The sequence below is a fragment of the Necator americanus genome, chromosome I, assembly GCF_031761385.1.
Source record: "Necator americanus strain Aroian chromosome I, whole genome shotgun sequence".
Classification (NCBI taxonomy): Eukaryota; Metazoa; Nematoda; class Chromadorea; order Rhabditida; family Ancylostomatidae; genus Necator; species Necator americanus.
In genome coordinates, this window is record NC_087371.1 from 2448499 (window position 1) to 2467272 (window position 18774).

General features: G+C 39.1%; 4 protein-coding genes across 5 annotated transcripts; 1 reads left to right on the forward strand and 3 right to left on the reverse strand.

The window, feature by feature from the left end:
* Positions 1 to 53: 53 nt before the first annotated feature.
* RB195_004264 (uncharacterized protein) lies at positions 54 to 2336 on the forward strand (the record flags this gene model as incomplete). Its single annotated transcript, XM_064181503.1, has 10 exons — positions 54 to 178; positions 296 to 494; positions 559 to 677; positions 732 to 879; positions 1019 to 1113; positions 1216 to 1325; positions 1469 to 1553; positions 1630 to 1729; positions 1996 to 2178; positions 2241 to 2336. 10 exons carry the CDS (start codon positions 54 to 56, stop codon positions 2334 to 2336), a joined length of 1260 nt encoding a protein of 419 aa, XP_064033295.1.
* Positions 2337 to 2552: 216 nt separating this feature from the next.
* Positions 2553 to 3597, reverse strand: RB195_004265 (uncharacterized protein; the record flags this gene model as incomplete). Its single annotated transcript, XM_013437382.2, has 2 exons — positions 2553 to 2685; positions 3482 to 3597. 2 exons carry the CDS (start codon positions 3595 to 3597, stop codon positions 2553 to 2555), a joined length of 249 nt encoding a protein of 82 aa, XP_013292836.1.
* A 590-nt stretch (positions 3598 to 4187) lies between these two features.
* RB195_004266 (uncharacterized protein) lies at positions 4188 to 7651 on the reverse strand (the record flags this gene model as incomplete). Its single annotated transcript, XM_013437381.2, has 10 exons — positions 4188 to 4374; positions 4987 to 5099; positions 5155 to 5257; positions 5318 to 5443; positions 5500 to 5621; positions 5698 to 5811; positions 7154 to 7231; positions 7302 to 7391; positions 7445 to 7567; positions 7634 to 7651. The coding sequence occupies 10 exons, from the start codon at positions 7649 to 7651 to the stop codon at positions 4188 to 4190; spliced, it is 1074 nt and encodes a 357-aa protein (XP_013292835.2).
* A 14-nt stretch (positions 7652 to 7665) lies between these two features.
* Positions 7666 to 18333, reverse strand: RB195_004267 (uncharacterized protein; the record flags this gene model as incomplete). Of its 2 annotated transcripts, XM_064181551.1 has the most annotated exons (21): positions 7666 to 7715; positions 7832 to 7862; positions 9168 to 9265; positions 11167 to 11245; positions 11354 to 11500; positions 11590 to 11700; positions 12978 to 13081; positions 13234 to 13445; positions 13533 to 13692; positions 13760 to 13840; positions 14039 to 14188; positions 14247 to 14374; positions 14478 to 14566; positions 14653 to 14740; positions 14790 to 14907; positions 15198 to 15336; positions 15402 to 15493; positions 15556 to 15646; positions 15728 to 15849; positions 15954 to 16014; positions 18274 to 18333. In XM_064181551.1, the coding sequence occupies 21 exons, from the start codon at positions 18331 to 18333 to the stop codon at positions 7666 to 7668; spliced, it is 2211 nt and encodes a 736-aa protein (XP_064033296.1). The 2 variants fall into 2 exon arrangements, with proteins under 2 accessions (XP_064033296.1, XP_064033297.1); XM_064181550.1 differs by lacking the exons at positions 7666 to 7715; positions 7832 to 7862; positions 9168 to 9265 and having other exon boundaries at positions 11090 to 11245.
* Between the last annotated feature and the right edge of the window lie 441 nt (positions 18334 to 18774).

Here is an 18774-nt window from a genome sequence, read left to right on the forward strand (position 1 = left end):
TGCTAGGGTAAACACATCGACGTACTGTTGCTGTCTGCATCTCTTCTCATAGCATGGTCGTCTTCAAAGCGTCCAAATTTATCCTTAGTGGAACTTCTCCAGGGACAACAAAAAGCACAGCACATCGTCTTCTTCTTAGTCACGGATATGTTCATCAAGTAGGGAATGGACTATACAGGTAGAAAAGTTCCACATTCCTCCTTTTTTTATTCACAAATTGTTCCTATGACGAATACTTTCTCAGTACAACAGTAACAATATAGCAGCGGAGTATAATCATGGATTTCGTTTCTAGTTTTCTACCGTTGGGACAACGAGTAATCGATAAACTGTTGCGACTCGTCGACTATGAGTTAGAGTCGATAGGAGCCATGAAGGTCCACATGCCAATTCTTGGCCCTCGAGCTATATGGGAAAAAACTGCACGTTGGGAGAGCATGGGTGCAGAATTATTCAAAATTCAAGATCGACATAAACAAGAGATGTGTTTGCAGGTAATGATTGTACATCTAGTTCGATCTTTCAGACATTAATCCTAGTTTTCCTTAACATTTTCAGCCTACCGCTGAAGAAATGTGCACAGAATTGATAGCGCAACTTCCATTACAAAAGAAACGAATGTTCCCGCTTTTAATATATCAAACAACGGAAAAATTCAGAGATGAAATGAATCCTAGGTAGTCGTGTTCATGTAACCTTCAACATAATCATTGAAAATCGTGAAATCATAGGTTTGGTCTACTCCGATCTCGACAATTCCTCATGAAAGATCTCTACACTTTTGATCTCAATAAAGATAGTGCATCAGAAACTTACAAGAATGTCTGTAGAGTATACGATCGAATCCTGCGAGATCATTTACGATTGGAAGTTTACAAGGTCAGCCTTTACTATAGTTTTGATTGTAATTTTATGTTTAATCAAGAGATCAAGAAGGTTTTTAGGTGCCACTTTGGCGCCTAGATTTCTCAGTGTTGATCGATATCTACCTCGACACCCCATTACTGAGCGAATTCAGGTAGTAGCTCAGCCAGGTCTTCATGGCGGATCAATATCGCACGAGTACCACTTGCCGAATCCATTAGAAGAGGACGGAATTCACTTCTGTTCGAAGTCAGTTCTACTTTGTAATATAAGTTTATCCTAATCCATATTTATTTATTCTAAATAGATCTTAGTTACAGTTCATTCGATTTTCGAACATACAGTTTGCAGATGTGGATCGGGAAGTAAACGAGAGGATGGTCCTCACAAATGTGAATGTGGTGACGCTTCTGATGTTAGGACGTTTTCTACAGTTGAAGTAGCTCATACTTTTCAATTAGGTATGTGTATCAAACCGCATCAATAAACAACATAAACAAGGGATCTTCTATGATTACGATAAGATGAGGTGTGATTATGTTGGACCTTATTTAATAACTTGGAAATCTAATTGTGACGTTCACGAGCATAATTTGCATTTCAGGAACAAAATACTCTAGTGCCTTCAATGCTCTCACTAAAGAAAAGCAACCCATGGAGATGTGCTGTTTTGGAATTGGTATCAGCAGGTAAAATATTAAAAGAAGAACTAAGAGCGACTGTTATGCAGGATTTATTTTAATGAGACGTTCCTTTCGAGTTTAGGCTGCTTCCTGCTATAGTTTCTCTATTGTCTTCATCTGAGAAAGCGATAAGGTTGCCAACGCTAATTGCCCCATTTTCTGCTGCTGTCGTCGTCACAAAGGTAACTGTAATTGATATTAGTGTTTAGGAAGTATTAATATTAGAATTCCTAATTGTGTCCAGAAATATTCTCGTGAGGTGCAGACAAAACAACGAGGTCATTGAAAATTTGTACGATTTGAGCTGATCAAGTGATTCTGTTCATTGTTCGGTCCAGAATAGTGCCACAGGTCTCTCGGTTCTCTAGAAAAAACGCATTCACAACATGGGAAACGTACCCAACTTCAAAAAGGTGAATTTCCCTCCAAATCATGTCCGCATTTGCAGGGCCTCATGGATAACGTGATGACAGAACTTACACTCTCATCTCTTGACCGTCGACTATCAGGAGGTATACTGCTTGATGATCGAGTTGAGGATAATGTAGGCAAACGGATAAAGGAATTACGAGCTATTGGTATTCCTAGGATCGTTGTACTTGGTAAAGCAACCGAAAAAACTATTAATAAGGTACTCCTTCAACAGTATAGTCCCGGGTTTTTACCCAAAAACCGAGGTATTCAACTTTTCAGACCCCAAAAGTAGAGTATTTCCCTCCTCAGGAGGATCCAGAACACGATAGAAGTCAGGAATGGACGTTAAATGAAGTGATGCAATCAATGGGATAAGGAAATCGTTAAGATGATCCTCTACTGGTTGTACTATCAACGGGTGATGTTGACCAAGTTAAACTCGGCTCCAAGCTCTCACCAGCACTTTCACCCAATTAGGCTGTCGTTCTTGAACTAATAATTTATTGTTAAAAGAATTTCTATGTTGATAATGACCATAAATATATCATTTGCACATTACAGCTATAATTTTTTGTACATCTTTTATTAATCTTAGGAGAAATCCTCGTCAGCAGTAGGTTGTGGTGTTGGCAGCAAACTAAGTCGAACGACATGTTGTCGACTCACCATAGCTAGACCAATTGCTCTTGGCTCTCCCTCATCTCCTGACCACCGTTCTTCAGATCTGCAAATATGGTCGTCTAGATGGGGGAAGGTATCGAGAATTACATTGAGGGCATGTAACATGGCGAGCAATTTGTGTCGCATGCAGTATTTTTCAAAATTTCTGTTAAAGATGAAGACGTAGCTCATTACAGGAATGCGAATACAGACAAAAATTGTTAATCACTTAGCTAGCGAGCTAAGCACTAAACATAGGAGAATTTTGTGTCGAATTATAGCACAATGAAGTCGGTTATTACGCTGACCTTAATTTAAAAAGAAAAGGACACATTACGACTGCTCATCGTGCCGAACATCTCCAATATTCATATCATCCCTAATCGATCTCCAATACTTCGATATCAGACAGTTTCGGAGGGTTCCACAAACTACCTCTTAGAATAGGTCTGGACCATACTTAGCAATTATGCTGGACGGATTGTGGCCCTTCCCAGCATTTTTGTTTGTGTTCATCCCAGTTTTTAAAAACGAATATCACGGACAAATTGTTTTTTTTTTTCTTCTGGCGAATTAATAAATATCGGGGGCATTAATGAAGAGGATGTGGTGTCCCGAGAAAGTTTCGTCCTTAAATCCATTAACTTTTCATCTAAAGAAAATAACATCTTACAGTGAAACAACGGAACAATAACCGAATGCACTTATGACTCATTTACTACCATCCACCCATATGCAAAGGATTCAATGGTTGGGCATCCGTACGTTCTACTCACCTACATGCATGAGAAACAGATAGTATTTTTCTTCTTATGCGGGATCCTTCATAATAAGAATCAATACGTCAAAAGAATGCTCACCTGCCAAGAATAAAGTTCGGCTTTCTGTCGGTGCACATCATTTGACCACGAATTATTCGACCATCAGTCAACTCTACTTCCATCCACCTTCCCATATACTGGGCCACATTTTCCATCTTACTAATTTTTTTCTTAGTTTTTTATTCTTCTATTTATTTACTGATACATGTATCATGCTTCCCTCTACTAAAAATATTTGTTAGACATTGTACTAGACGTCCGTTCAAAGTTATGGAATGTTCTAATAACTTTATATGAAAAAGAATCAGTATGCTCAAGGAATCAATAAATAGAGCTGTAGAAGCCAGCATTTCATAAGTAATGAGGTACAAACTCGATCGGAATGGTGAACAATATCTTTTACGACCAAAATAAAATACAAAAGATATGTTACCTCCTTCCTCTTAGCAGTGTGATATCAAATTTGGCATAAACATGAGAAAGACAAAAAAAAAACAAGAGAAAAACAGAAAAAGTTCCTAGAGTCAATAATGACTTAGTTTATACAAAAAAGCCTTGTGCCAAATACCTCAAATATACCACATATAGAGTTAGAACCTGGCACTACAAATTTCATAATACACGTTCATCGATAATAGCGTAGCACCATTTTAGCGCTTAATGGCAGTGGTGCAGCACAAAGGTTGACAAGTTGGACTTGCGAAATGTGGCGTGTTTGAAAGAAAAAATAACCATAATGAAAACTCTATAATGAAAGTTCGGTGAGAATTTTGATATCACTATCGTACAGCTGCGAGACAGCCAAAACCTTCGCAGATGAGTACTTTTCACGCACAGCAAGTAGTTTCGGTAACGAGTGTAGTCTCAGGAACACTTTTGCGAATATTGATCCTAGTTCTTTTGCTTCATTCAAAGTGATACCCGTCATTTTCCTGAAAAGAGGGAAGATCAACAACTAGAAAATACTTGAATCCTATATTGAATCCTGGAGAAATGGACAGCAGCTATTTCATGTTACTTTCGTCTGAAAGAACTCAAACCGATTCTGCATAACGCACCAGTAGGACCAATAACCAGACGAATAGAAAGACGCATTTCAAAATCAAAACAACAGTTGCTTCACAAAAAGAAAAAGCTCCGACTTCAAAAATGTGTATGGAAAATCTTAGCATATTTTCTGTGCTGGAAGGGACAAAGAGAACAGCCCAAGTGTCTATCTTGTTGGAACTTTGCACGTCACCGTAGTCCCATAAGCAAAATTCGCGCACAACCGGTGAACATTCCATTTGAAGTTTGATTAGTGTCGTTGCATCCAAGCATATCTTTCTCAGCATAGTTTGTTCTAATCTTTTAGAATGCGAAGAAAAGATTTATAGAACGTTTAATGCTTCCGGCTTCATTGATTACTTTAAGATATAAACAAGCACTGCAGGCAAGCAAGGCACTGCTGTTTGATCAAAATGTTACGAAATACTAAACTTATTAAACTATTTAAAAAATCCAAAGGATAAAAGGAAAGATCCGAATCTCAAGTGAGCCCCAACCTCATTTTATCGCTATCGTATGGCGATTCACACAGCTTCGCAGCAATATATGTACAAGCGCACGCGGTACGGGAGGGCAAAACTGAGGATAGAGAGGCGTCCAGGAAAGACATCTAAAAGAGTTCATTGGTCTAATGTCCAGAAGTTTAGAAACCACATAAACTATACCTCTATTAAAAATTTGGCCATGTGGTGCATTCTCATGCCGAACTTCAGTTCTTTGCTGAACCAACGCAAAAACGTGAGCGAATGTGGGCGTGAGAGATCGAAACTTAACGAAACAGCTTATATCCGATGGCTTGCAATTGGATCAAATTTGGAGAAAACTCACTCAGCAGCAATAAGGATCTTCGCCTCCATCTTTAAGATCATCTTTTTATTGTACGCATTATCAGTTATGTACTCAAAGTCGTGTATGTCTGGTGCATACATCTCCTCATATTTCGATGCAACCAACCTTAATAAAAACAGGTAATCTCAAAACGACATGATTAAAGTATAAATAAAACTCACATGCTTGCTACGCCAACCAACTGCAACTCGTTCTTGTCAACCTTCGTTCTGGACAACATAATGTCAAGGAGATAAATAGTGAGATGGAGAGTTTCAGGCAAGAGATGGAAGCGCGTGTGCACCTGAAAAAAAAAACGGAAAAGAATTAGCTTAACATTAGGGAACAAAATAAAAGCAGTAAAAAGTAAGAAAATATACCTGTATCAGCCAATCAACAAGGATGCTGCGCATTTTTGGAGTAGATGGAGAGTGAACCATGAACTCATCCTCAATCTGAGATTTCTTTTCATGAGCCAAAAGATACTGATAAACCTGAAAGTAGACATTTAAAAGCCATCTCTCTTTAAATTGGATCAGAAAGCTCTAAATCTAGAGCTAGTAACCTCATACGTTACGTCAAAAGTTACTTCACACGTCGTAATGAACTCTAGGAACATAAAAACACTAGATGTAGTCATTAAAACAGTAGAAAAACTTCTGCGCATGATTCTACTATATGCAGGTTTATCTATACCTTTTTTTGTTGCTGAAAAACATCGCTACGATGCAAGACATCCTGATGGGACGTTTTTTTTTTGGCCATGTCGCAAACTATATAATTTTTGTAGTAATACTCATTTTTTGAGCTTAATTATAGAGTTCAAACTAAACTAGAAACGATAATTGACTTGAACCATTCAGTTGGTGATTATTTGGTTATACGCGCATCAATCAATTTGCTAATTTGAAGGAAACCTATCGTACGGTAAGATCCGCCCAGAATGCGCTTTTTGAATTCTAGATATAGCGCTGGTCCCAGAAATCATGCGAACTGAAGTGAGGAGTTTTACGAGAGGAAATTTGTTTCACAAAAAACATCCACACAGTAATTATAGTGAATGATACTCCATTCTTTTAACCTCCAATACACCTCTGAGAGGAGGAAAAAGTGGGGGTCTACAATAAAATAGAAACGTAAAAAATATAAAATTAAATCAGATCGATAGTTCCATTAAAAATGAATTGAATTCTAGATCTATTGAAAGAATTTAAAGTTGTAATGAAAAAATTTTCCACGTGTATACCAAAAACTAGAAAACGAACGTAACGAATTTTCAACATAAATGTTGCCTCTCTCGAGCACCAGTATTAAATATTTTTTTACTACTTCGTAGTAATACACTCAATGACATGCCTCAAAAACACTACTACTAATGAAAGAGATAGGTTATCGACTTCATGTAATCCCATTCAGCAAGTGCGAAAAACCCGCGCGAAAAACAAAAAAGTAACATTTAGTAGGTGGATGATAATAGTGAGACTGAATTTTCAAACCCACTAGCTCTGCTTCAAACTTCGAAGGATGGAAAAGCAGAGTGAAATATAATATAAAGAATTTGTTCTTAAAAAATCATTGAAACTGCTCCTAAATCGAACAACCGCGTAAGGGATACGGTATCGCAGAAAGTCCGCAACGAATACCAACGCGCGGACTTCAAATATACGAAGTTCGAGACGTCGGACGAACTTCCGTGGGATTTTGATACCCGAACGGATCTATCTTTCAGAGAATTCGTTGCCAAGTCTCAAAAGGTTTGATCTTTGCTAGTCAGAAAGAAAATCACAGTAGTATTTCCATAAAAGCTACCAGGAAAGCTCCAAGGGAATGGTTTACCTGGTCACAGTATTCCACAAATTGAATCTCTCGTTCTATTCCGATGATCTCGGGGTGGACCTTATCAACGACCACTTCCTATAACGCTAAGTTTGATATCCAGTGGTAAACGCGAAGGAGGGGTCTCTTCCGGAAAATTCTAGCAGACCTCTTTCTGGACATTATGAGCTGCTGTGGGCTTAGCAGCTACGGAACGAGTGGCTTTTACTAACGGTTTTCCTGTTGTGCGATCAGCTGCCTAAACTAGCAAGCTAATGGACGTACAATGAAGGAAGATACGATCAAACTTACCGGGATATTCGCTCCATTCCGTTGATCCTTGAGTGCTGGTCTTCTCGTCAATTGTGCGTCTTTTCCAGCTGCTGTTCTTTTCACTAAATTCTCGTTGACATTTGAAAGTGCTCGTGTAGTTCTCTGAAATACTCGTTGTGCACTTGGCCCAGGGAAAAAAGCGAGCCAAACCTCAATGAGTCAACTGACCCTGCCTTGTACTTCCATCACTAACAAAACAGTCAGGAATCAGACGCTGTTAGTGTGCTTCTAACGTAGAATGATTGATTGACTGCAAAACAGTAGAGTAGTCCCAAAGTAACCAACTTTGGGCGCAGAACTCAGTAGTATGAGACTGACTAGCGATGAACTATGGACAACAATACATGATAGGAATCATGAACTCACAGATAATAGTGGAAGAATGGTCGAGATCTTTCTAAAAACACGTTCTCAAGTGGAAAAAGATGTCCGCGACGATTTTTTTCTGAAATTGGAGGTGGACGCTGACCCGCCGACCTCGCCAGAGACGCAGACGATGATGCGCGGCAGATTCAAATCGAATCTACTGCGAAGAGAAACGGTATTTTGCGTTGCGGTTCACAGCGATCGTTACGTACTGATCGCCACGGTCCATCGGTCGGTCCTCTTGGCAGATGGGTCTATGTGAAGCATCTTAGCGGCATTTTTCTCGGATCTAGATCCAACTACTGAGATTTGCTGCTCGGGAGTAATTGAGGAAGAATCACTTCGATTTCACTTGTTAGATTGTTGATTATTTACTCTACCACCCACCAGGTTTTTCGAATAAATGTCCAGGATATGTCCTTAGACAAGTAGTAGTAGTAGTAGTAGTAGTAGTAGATTTCCATTACTATTTCCTAATAAGCTTGGGAGATTGGATCGCTTGTCACGGGCAGTTCCTATCCTTCACATTGATTGGCCCCCTCAGGAGCAAAAATTTCATTTCTTCGAGAACCCTGTGAGATTTTCTTCTACTTTTTTTCTGTTCAGTTTTTTTTTTTTCTGGGTTCTCTTGTTCAGAAATGATGTGATGATTTACAGCTCTGAAAACTAAGTCTTCCTAGTCAATCTGCACTGTAACTTAGCGAAATGTCGACTTCCTTAGTAGAGTTCCAGAATGATTAATCTATTGATTGTCTATTGATTGGGAGACTGATTGTGATAATTGCTACATTAAGTTGTTGCTTAGAGGTAGGAGAGAGAGAGAAAGGAAAAAGAGGAGGATGGGAATCAAAGTGAAACTGTGAATCTATCTGACTGGATTCTTGCCTTACAAATAAATAAACAAATAATAAAAGAATAAAGTCACTGGCGTATCAGTCCACCTAGGATCCGCCAACGCGTTTTGCTGCAATTCGTGTTCGTTGTGGTTTTGGAACCCGTGCTGGCATTTACAATGACTTGCGGGGTCCAGTCGACGATCAAATCAGTATTTTTATCCTCCCGGATAAGTCTGGTACTAATTTATCGACCTCGGAGGGATGAAAGGCTTGGTTGACAGCGGCAAGGTTTCGAACCATCGACCGAAACAAATGGCAGATGTTCGGCAATACCCGCCGAACCTCTACCGTAATTCATTATCCATTATCCTCGTAATGCATTGTTACAAATATATTTCCGTGACACAATTTCGTGGTACGATTGTGTAAGAAGTAGCGCATCAATTTTCCTCAGTGTATTCTTGTTGGCGCACTATATGAGAGGCAGCATGCCAGCTGACCGCAGTAGTATGCGTATTGGTGGTAGTGTCTGCCACTATTCCATTGTTATTCGGACCGAAGATCCTTCCGGTGATAAAGTATTCCACTGAACCACTTTCTACAAAAGGTACTATATCGTTTTGGCGCATCGGCCAAACTAATTGACGTCCGGTCTCCATAGAGGCCAGGACAATTCAAGGAGCTAAAGAAAAGCTCAAAGAACTGGAATATTCCAGAAACCCCGTCTCAATTAGAGAGGCCAGGGTAGATCAAGTCCCCGTCTCATCCATAGAGACCAGGGCAAATCAAGAGCCAAAGAAGAGCTCAAATAACTGAGAAAACCACTGTGGAATCAAGTGTGCGAAATGTAGTCTACTCCACAATTCGCTGCTCTGCAATGGGAAATCCCGTTCTGATATTCCACCATTGCCGTGAGATATACGCGACATATACTCTTGCTTTATATCGTTGTCTCCTTATAGTTATTTCTTTGTTATGGTGTTCTCTATTATTACTGTCTGCCTACTTTACGTGGCTGAGCGGGAGCGTTCGGCGATAGCCGCCGAACCTCTACCGTACTTCATTATCCATTACCCTCGTAATCCCCTCCATTATCCTGCATTGTTACAAATATATTGCCGTGACACAGTGTCGTACTACGATCGTGTAAGAAGCAGCATATCAACTGTCCTCACTGTATACTTTTTGGCGCACTATATAAGAGGTAGCATGTCAGCTGATCGCAGTAGTGTGCGTATTCGTGGTAGTGTCTGCCACTATTCCATTGTTATTGGGACCAAAGGTCCTACCACTGATAAAGTATTCCAATGAACCACATTCTACAAAAGGCACCACACAACAGGTGGGTGAAAAACATTGCCAGCACCGTTTACGATGACCATGTAGCTGTAGAATGCAAGGAGAAAAAAAAAGCTGTATAGACTACTCTTTAGCTACTTCTGGCGGAGAGCAGGTCGTAACGAATAACGTCAGCCTGGAAGCGGAAGTTCTGGATGAAAGTAGTGAAGAGAGATGTGAGGCTACCTTGCTTTAACAGGTAGTTTAGAGATAGCAAAGAATGTGGAGCAACAGTATATGAATTGTTTTCACGAGGTGAGGTCTAGCCGAATGTAGACTGGGATGGATGCAGCCGTCTTCAACGACAATACACCTCGACGAGGATGCAGTGATAAGTCGTAACATGTACGCATCAACTCAGGCAATTAACTCAAGTACCGATCTCGGATCCTAACCGCTACGCTCCACAGTACCGCTTCGAGTGCAATCGCTTGCGCAACTGCACCCTCTTTCAAGTCTACTGTAATATTCGAACAAGTGAACTAGTGTTTATTGATACTTCTAGGTACGAATAGTCGCAATAAAATCCCCAAGTCAACCCTAATAGAGATGAATTTAGAGTAAAGATGAGTTTTGCATGGACTTAACTTTCTCGTCGATAAGACTAGGTTTGAAAACTAGAAAAAGAGAAGAAAAAAAACGAGGTAGTTAGAATTTATCGAGTACACGACATATATAACACAAAGCAGTCACATGCACATGACAAAAACCATACAAAAATCATAACATCTCAACAAAACATTTTTGGATCTCAGGAAGCTACCATAGGTGAACCGTCACTAGAGCCTTCGGGAGAAAAAAATGTCGAGCAGCCAACAGAGGTCAGTGCTTTTGTTTACAGTGTGCATGATATGAGCATGATATTCCTGATTTAAAATGCAATTGGGCAAACTAGCACAACGGCAAACAAAGCTCTGATCTTTTCAAGGAATATGATTAATGTGGACACGACCCCTACATCCACAAGAAAAATAAACACTTACACATTCAAAAGGAAATTCAACAGTTGTTGGAAAGAAATGCTATAGAAAGAAACACCGAGAAAATCAGAATCGTATCACAGCAATGCTTAGCTCAATGATCATTAATTTTTTCCTGATTTATTGTTGTCAGAGTTAAAATAGCGAAGGCGAAAAGAGGAATTTTTGGATGAACTAGTACTGTCACGGTCGTGCCGCAAAATAACAGATCTTGGCAGTGCTTCTGGGATGCCGCCAAGTACAGGAACGCTAGCTCGGTGCTGAACTGTTCAGATGAAATGCAGCTTTCGAATAAAGTGCCTCTCCCTTTCAAATATCAGAAGAGGTAGAAATTATTCCCTCGATAAACCACAAAAAAAACTCAATACCTTCAACTTATCGTCCTGTACCGTAAGATTGCTAGATGTTGATAATGTCATCGAGGATATTGAGATTGTATCAGTATCATCGCGATTGCTGTAGAATCCACAATGAGTGTCAACATCAGCATCAGAGTACGGGTATGCGGAACTTATCTTGAAAAAAAGAAGTTAATTGAGTACCCAGATCTCTCACCCTATTTTTTCAAGGTTTGTGAGGAGAAAGAAATAAATAAACAGCTTACCCTCTCGAGGTCAACGTTAGGTCTTGATAGTTTTCTGTCTAAAATTCTACTTGCTGGCAACTGTTTTATACAGTTTCCAATGGCAAGATCGGTGAATAAGCTTCCTCCACGCTGAAATGATAGCAAATGACACTGGTGCGTAGAATTTTGGACACATGATCAGATGTTTGGTATAAACTTCTTTGTTGCAGCTTGCATAAATATCGACAGCTGATTTACAGTATGGAAGCGAAATACTGTACTTTGGGAGTATACGCGATGATCGATACATACAGCTGAGAAGGGGCTTGACAAGCACTGTACCGCAATTGTTAAAGGCAGCATACCACGAATCTGACGGTATGGGTTTCCCATGGAAAGGTTCTATACAGGGACGTAGATTCCGGAAAACCAAGTGGTTCCGCTTATCTCTCCGTAGCAGCTGTGAGAAATGTTCTGGAGGCCGTTTTTTTTTTTACGATGGCTTGCATTGCAACGTGCCACTCTTGCGCACGCGCTGCATCAACGAACGAGCCTCAAAAAAATTAATACGATCTCCTCACCAGCACATTCAAGCTAAATTAATGAACAGACTGCTGAGAGGAACGGAACGTGCACATAGAGGACCGTTTTGATGGACCTTGTACAAAATAAAGCGATACCCATGCCATTTCTTACGACGATCGCACAGAGATAAGTGGAACCATGTGGTTTTCCACAACTTACAACCCCGTATAGAAGCTTTCTATGAGAAATGGATAACACGTCAGATCCATGGTATGTTGCCTTTAAAGGCATCACCCCACGAGTCTGGGGTGGTGCGGGTTTCAAGTCATGCCTACACGGAGTCGTAGAGTATGGAGAGAAGAGTGATTCAGTCCATTTCTTCCTAATTGCCGTAAAAAATGGCCTGGAAGATGCGTCGCATGCACAAAGATGGTGCGTTCCAATCGAACTCGTTGTAGAAAATAGCGCGCCGGAACGCTCGAAGTCTTATCTTCCGGGCCGTTTTTACGGCAATTAGGAAAAAATGGACGGAATCACCCTCCTCTCCATAATCTACGACCTCGCATAAGAGCTTTCCACCTGAAATCTGCACGTCAGGGGGTGATGCCTTTAAATCAGACCAATCTGTTACTACTACATACTAAGAGAATATTAAGCGAACACATATAATAGGGTCAAAACGACATGAAGTACGGTGTAGTAAAGTAAACGGTTGAGAAAACGTTTGCAATCGAGGTGGAACCATGGCGAACTGCATCGATGGGTGCTGCTAGCAATGGTTCCACCACGATCCTAACCGCTACGCTCTACCGCACCGCTTGGGGCGCAACCGTTTACGCAACGTGCTTCATATCGTTTTGACCCTACTATGCAAAGATGCGTACAGGTACACTTGATTTTACCTTTGTATTTGCCGGAGGAATCCACCTCAAGTAACATTCCTTCCAAAGCTGCACGTTGACTACTGATCGCGGTGGGCGGATCACATCCTCTATCAGTGTGGCGTCTGAAACAATTATTCCGCAATCGCCGTTTCGCGAAAACAAAAACACAACCTTTCTCCGGATTCGAAATGAGGCGGTAGAAAAAAAATATGGTGAAAGCCTCGGAGACATGAAAAAGTATTAGTTTAGAATTACTTAAAAGTAGAGAACAAACCTGTTGCATTTTGGACAGCCACAGCAGCCATATTCGTAAAATTCACGAACAATTTAGTGTAGCTTTCGTGGAAGAACCGTTCAAGTGGGAAAGGACCACCACATCTTTGCATTCCCAGTTGATCAGCCACGGATGAGGAAGTGAAAGCAGGTACCATTCCAGTTAATGACAAGTCCCACAGCGCTATTAAAGTGTGTTGAGAATATGCAAACCTGCAAATAGAGACTCATTTTTGGAGGAGAACTATTTTTTGACGTATGCTCACAATTCACTTGATTCCTAGTGGATTTTCAACATACTGCATAGGATAAAGTCGGATGAGTTGCGCCAGACAGTCAAGGAACAAAAGAAATGTAGGAGCGATTACAGCTTCACTGTCTCCATTCGGGATGCCAAGAAGACGTTGGGCAAATGGATGACCAAGAGCGATCCAATCTTTCGCAATCAATGATTCCAGACCTAAAATTTTGAAATATTAACGAAGGTTATCGTCTGGAACTAACGGAAAGATGAATTTAATCATTACCTATCAAAATTCGGTAGTATTGATCGCAGCAAATCTGAACGATGCTAGAAACTACAGCGGATACGTCCAATCCATTAGTTTCTGAAATAATATTGAGCATATTTTACGAGATACGGTTATCGACTGCACTTCTACAAGGCCATTCTCTAAAGGCAAAAGCTGTTGAAACATTGCAAACGTTATAAACTTCCTTTTACATTATAGCAAAACAGAATCCAAAAAAGTCGAAACACAAAACGTAATCCAAACACGATTCTAGTTCAAAATGGAATCTCATACCGTATATTATAACCGATCGTCCGCGATTCGTTAACCAATCAACAGCTTCTCCAGCAGCCGTCAAACAATAGCTGACCAGCTGTAACCATCCTGTATGGTTTATTCGAGCTAACCAATCCTTGTTTCGTGAGGCAAAATGTTCGTATGAATCTTGAAATTGACGGATATTAGCAGAGAATACATAACCAGAACGTAATTAGCGACTAACCTATAGAGCACAACCTTCGAAGTCGATCATATGAAGAAGCAATTTTTGTAACTGTGATTTCATCATTAAGCGAAAGTTTATGAGGTGGTTCACCACTTTTTGTAGCTCGCCTAACGCAGTCAGCTACCCTGCAATTAGAGTATAAACTCTTTCACTGTTCTTATTAGAATAGATCCTTTTCAACTCTCATATTGTATTTTTTTTTTCGTTTAAAATCACAAACTCACGAACTTATCATTGAGTTGCGGCGCTTCCCAGTTCACTTCAAAATTAGAGGATCGAAGAAGAGACGCACCAGACAAACTAGACCAAACCCAAACCTAAAAAATCGGCAATAACGGATCATCTGTCATGGAAAATAAGGACATATTTGTCTGGTAAAAGTAGAAGCTACAAATGAACTAACAGGGAATCTACTAAGCTGCCAATGTTCAGCCATTCTACCCAGATCATATTGAACAATATCGGCTGGTACAACGAAATACATAGGATAACTGGAACAAAAATCATTTATTGGAGTTTAGAGTTAACTAAGTAGCTGACCTGTGAACAAACTGCCGTGCTCCATGCGGAATTTGACTGCATACTCGCCAATGGTAGCTGGTGCCGTGTCCGCATCGGCGCAACTCAGCCTCCCACGAATTTGCATCATTGAATGACACTAAAAACACATTGGTAATCTTGTTTAGAAGTACCTGTATACTAGTGAGTCGACCACAAAAATAGAGTTTGAATCGGGAAGTAAAATTTTTGAGATAAGCTAGCTGACAGCAGTGATATTACGCTTCCAATATTCTGCACAAATCAGAATCTTTTGATTCCTGAGTATTTGCCTCAGTTCCAGGCTTCTAGAAGGTTCTTATGCTCATCTCGAAGTATGTAACAATTTCGATCAGAGACTTCGTTCTTCACCTCTTTACATCTTAACAAAACCTGGCAATAAAAACTCACATTTCGAGCACCACTCTGGATGAGCACCGGCTTGAATCACCTTTTCCATCTTCAATGGTCGAGAGAAAAATAAAATTTGGTTCAATAGATTAGCAGCATTTTGTGAGTCACGTAAATCAATCGTGATAACACGGAAATCCTAAACAAAAGTGTTATTAAGCTATTAAGACAGGTTTCTGTTAAAATGCGAGGGAAAAAGCTTACTTTCAGTTGTAGCCGTATAGAAGAAACTATTTCCAAACTTGACAAAGATTTGGATATATGTATGAACCTCTTCTTATAAAAAGATTGGTTTTCTGAAAGAAAAATGTTAGAATCACATGAATCGATAAGGTAAAGTATACAAAGAAGTAATCACGTTTCACAGGGGTATAGTGAACCGAATGAATCGAACACAATGGGACATCATATCGTTCGCTGAACGCTTTGAACCGGGTTGGCAAAGTGTTCTGCAAAAAATATCGAGTGAGTTCAAAAGAAATCAAAAACGAAGAAGATAACTGAAAAAAAACTTTGAAAAAACCTGCAACCTCTGTTTTTACAGAAGGTTCGAAACGCAGGCGGAAATTTGTGCATACTACTCGACCGTATCCATTTTCCGAGAAAGGCCAGACAAAAGAACAATGTTCACAGAAGGCACATTCAATCTCGCCTAAAACAAAAACTACCTGATAAACTAGAAAGCTCAGCCATACGATTAAACAATTCATATCAAAAGGAAAATAGTAATTGATAAGATTATAGACTTAGACCTACCTTCCAGCAAATCATGAGAACTTCCAGGAGAAGGCGGTTCAACACGAACTTCTTTAGATGTCTGTAAAAATAACAACTATGAAAGTTAACTTCTACAGATTCACTAATAGCTTTCTTTCAAAGTATTTATGTTTCGGTCGATAACTATGTTATATCAGCAAGGTCATCCACGGGCAATGGACATTTATTACAGCTCAAACAAAGGTCAGGCATTTTCTTCCTACAGCTATTTATTTTATTTAAATTAAATCTATTTTTATTTAAATATGCTATAACTCACTAAACCTGTTATCATTAGTACCCCCTTATTTCAAGATCTGATTCCAGATTATCCAGAAAAAAAAACACAACGACGTACGCTATAAAAATATAAATATAAAAACCACACTAATGGCTGTTGATCAAGAAGGCTAACGCAACACATCCCCTTACCAGCAGCGGAGAAAAGTCTGGTGAAATGATGACTATAAAATAAATTCGGAAGTAATGTGGGGCCGCACGCACAAGTGCACTTTGTTTACCATTAACAGCATTTCTGGTGTTACATTGAAATACTGATTAAAAAAAAGAGCAAGGGATATATGACCTGCGGAATCCTTCCTTAATCTCCTTTAAATACCTTTTCGATTGCTCTACAAATTTTGTTTCCTTCAAGGAACAATTCTGGAAAATCGGCACTGCTTTTTGAAAATAAAAAGATATCTAGAGATATCTTTCATACCTAAGATGGAAACCAACCAAATCTTTTTTTATTTTTGAAAAGAAAGAAAAAAAAAAGCTTTCAGTTCCAAAGAAAGTAAAAAGTGTTCCAAAAGATCATAACAGCAAGAAAACGCTTGATTCGTGCTTTAGAACTTTGTACGTAGACAGCAAAAGAATTGGTTATAATATAAGTTAATTATAATAACTAATAACAATTAAGGGCGGGTGTAGGGTAGCGGTTAGAGGTTCCGCTGCCTGCACGATCGACCGGAGGTTCGAATATGCCCTAACAAATTATCGAGGCAAACCAAAACCCTTCATCCCTCCGGGGTCGACAAATTGTTACCAGACTTGTCAGGGAGAATAAAAACACGAAAGTGACACATCGGCTAGCCCCGTAAAGCCTCTATATAAGCTAGTTAAACGTTCGTAAACCTCAAATGATTCTGAAGTGAAGTGAACATGGTGGCGCATCCCAAGCGGATTGATTAACGCCGGACACTTTATCCTTTTAATAACAACTACAATAATTAACTCATCTATATCTATAACAACCTGTAATAACCAACTCATTGTCAGGGAGAATAAAATCGTAATTGGCGTAAATCGTACAGACTGATCTTAATGAATTATTACTAGCTGCAATGGTGGCTAAATTCGCATTATAAATCTCACAGCTTTTCCCTACCAGCTAAGACTAGAGCCATTAACATGATACCTGTTACAGCTGTTGCTTCATACCAATAGCTTGACTCAAATAAATTCGAAGTAATCTCTAGTGCATTGCAATTATGAAAAATCTGAATCAGTATTCATTACAAGAACTTTGTTATTGATTGAAGGTGAATGAATACTGAATTAGTAGTTTAACTTGTTAAACACCTAGTTATTTCCCACTCTGAAACAAAATCACTATGAGAACATTGTGATTCTGTAATGCTTAGCCTGAAAAACAACTGCTCTTCAAAAAATCCAAAGGATCTTCTGCATCATTGTAAGTACTTCACAGATATCTCGCTGAAAACAAATTATTCGCTCTAAGAAAATGTGGTTTGGGTGCTTCCAAAAAGAATTTTCATCATTTTTTGGAATATTTGAAGTTGGCACAAGTTTTCCTAACAACTTCAAACTATAATAAACGAGTAGGCGCTTCATAAATCAAACACAACCTCCAATTGTCCTCTTTAATTTCTCACAACAGTTGACTCTGGATGACACTTTTTGTTTGTTCTTATTGAAGTTGTATAAAATCAACAGCTAATGAAATATTAGTGAGTTAAAGAGTAAAACCTAAAAAAAGTTTCCTGAGAAGCGGAGATGGAAGAGACCTTAAATTACAATGTTAAGCTGTTTTAGTTATTTTGGTTGGTGCAAAATATACTCAGTTAAAGAGGAGACCCACACTTTCCTAGACGTATTTATCATCAGAGTGATAACAAATAACAGGGCACCTCCGCATAAACAAAGTAGGTTAATATTTCATCTCACTGTAATACCAGTTGGAAGATTGATCCTAACACCTTATAAAAGTAAATTTCAAGGACTGCATTTAAAAAAAAATGTGAGCGCTAAACAGCCATGACTCCAACTAAACAGCAAGTCTAATTCCAACACAAACCTTGGTGTCGTCAGGTGATTGATCGTCTATATACGAGTGGAATGTGTTTGATGCTGACATTATAGCAACATCACTGTAGCTTTTGTTACTTAAACATGCACAAAATTCATTTGAAAACAAAAAAAAAAACTTAAGAATCACACAAATATTTGCGTAATCTAATTGCTGTTGAAGAAAAGAATCTGGATTTAAACCAGAAATATTTACACAGAAATCGAAATGATATAATACTTCTTATTGATATTCAACTTATAAACACAACGTGAAACACTCAACCGTAAAATACTCAAGCATATGAACAACCGCAGAGAAGAAGAAAGAAATGAAACCACAAAAAAAGGCAATCGAATGAAATAGGAACAAAAGAACAGATATGCTTTGAGCCGGAAATCTTGAGCATCTCACTGACAAATTATGCAAATGGTTAGAACTACAGTTACTTAGGATTTTCTTGTCGAGAGCATCATTGCACAACAAGAACAAATTAATTAAGTGTATTTA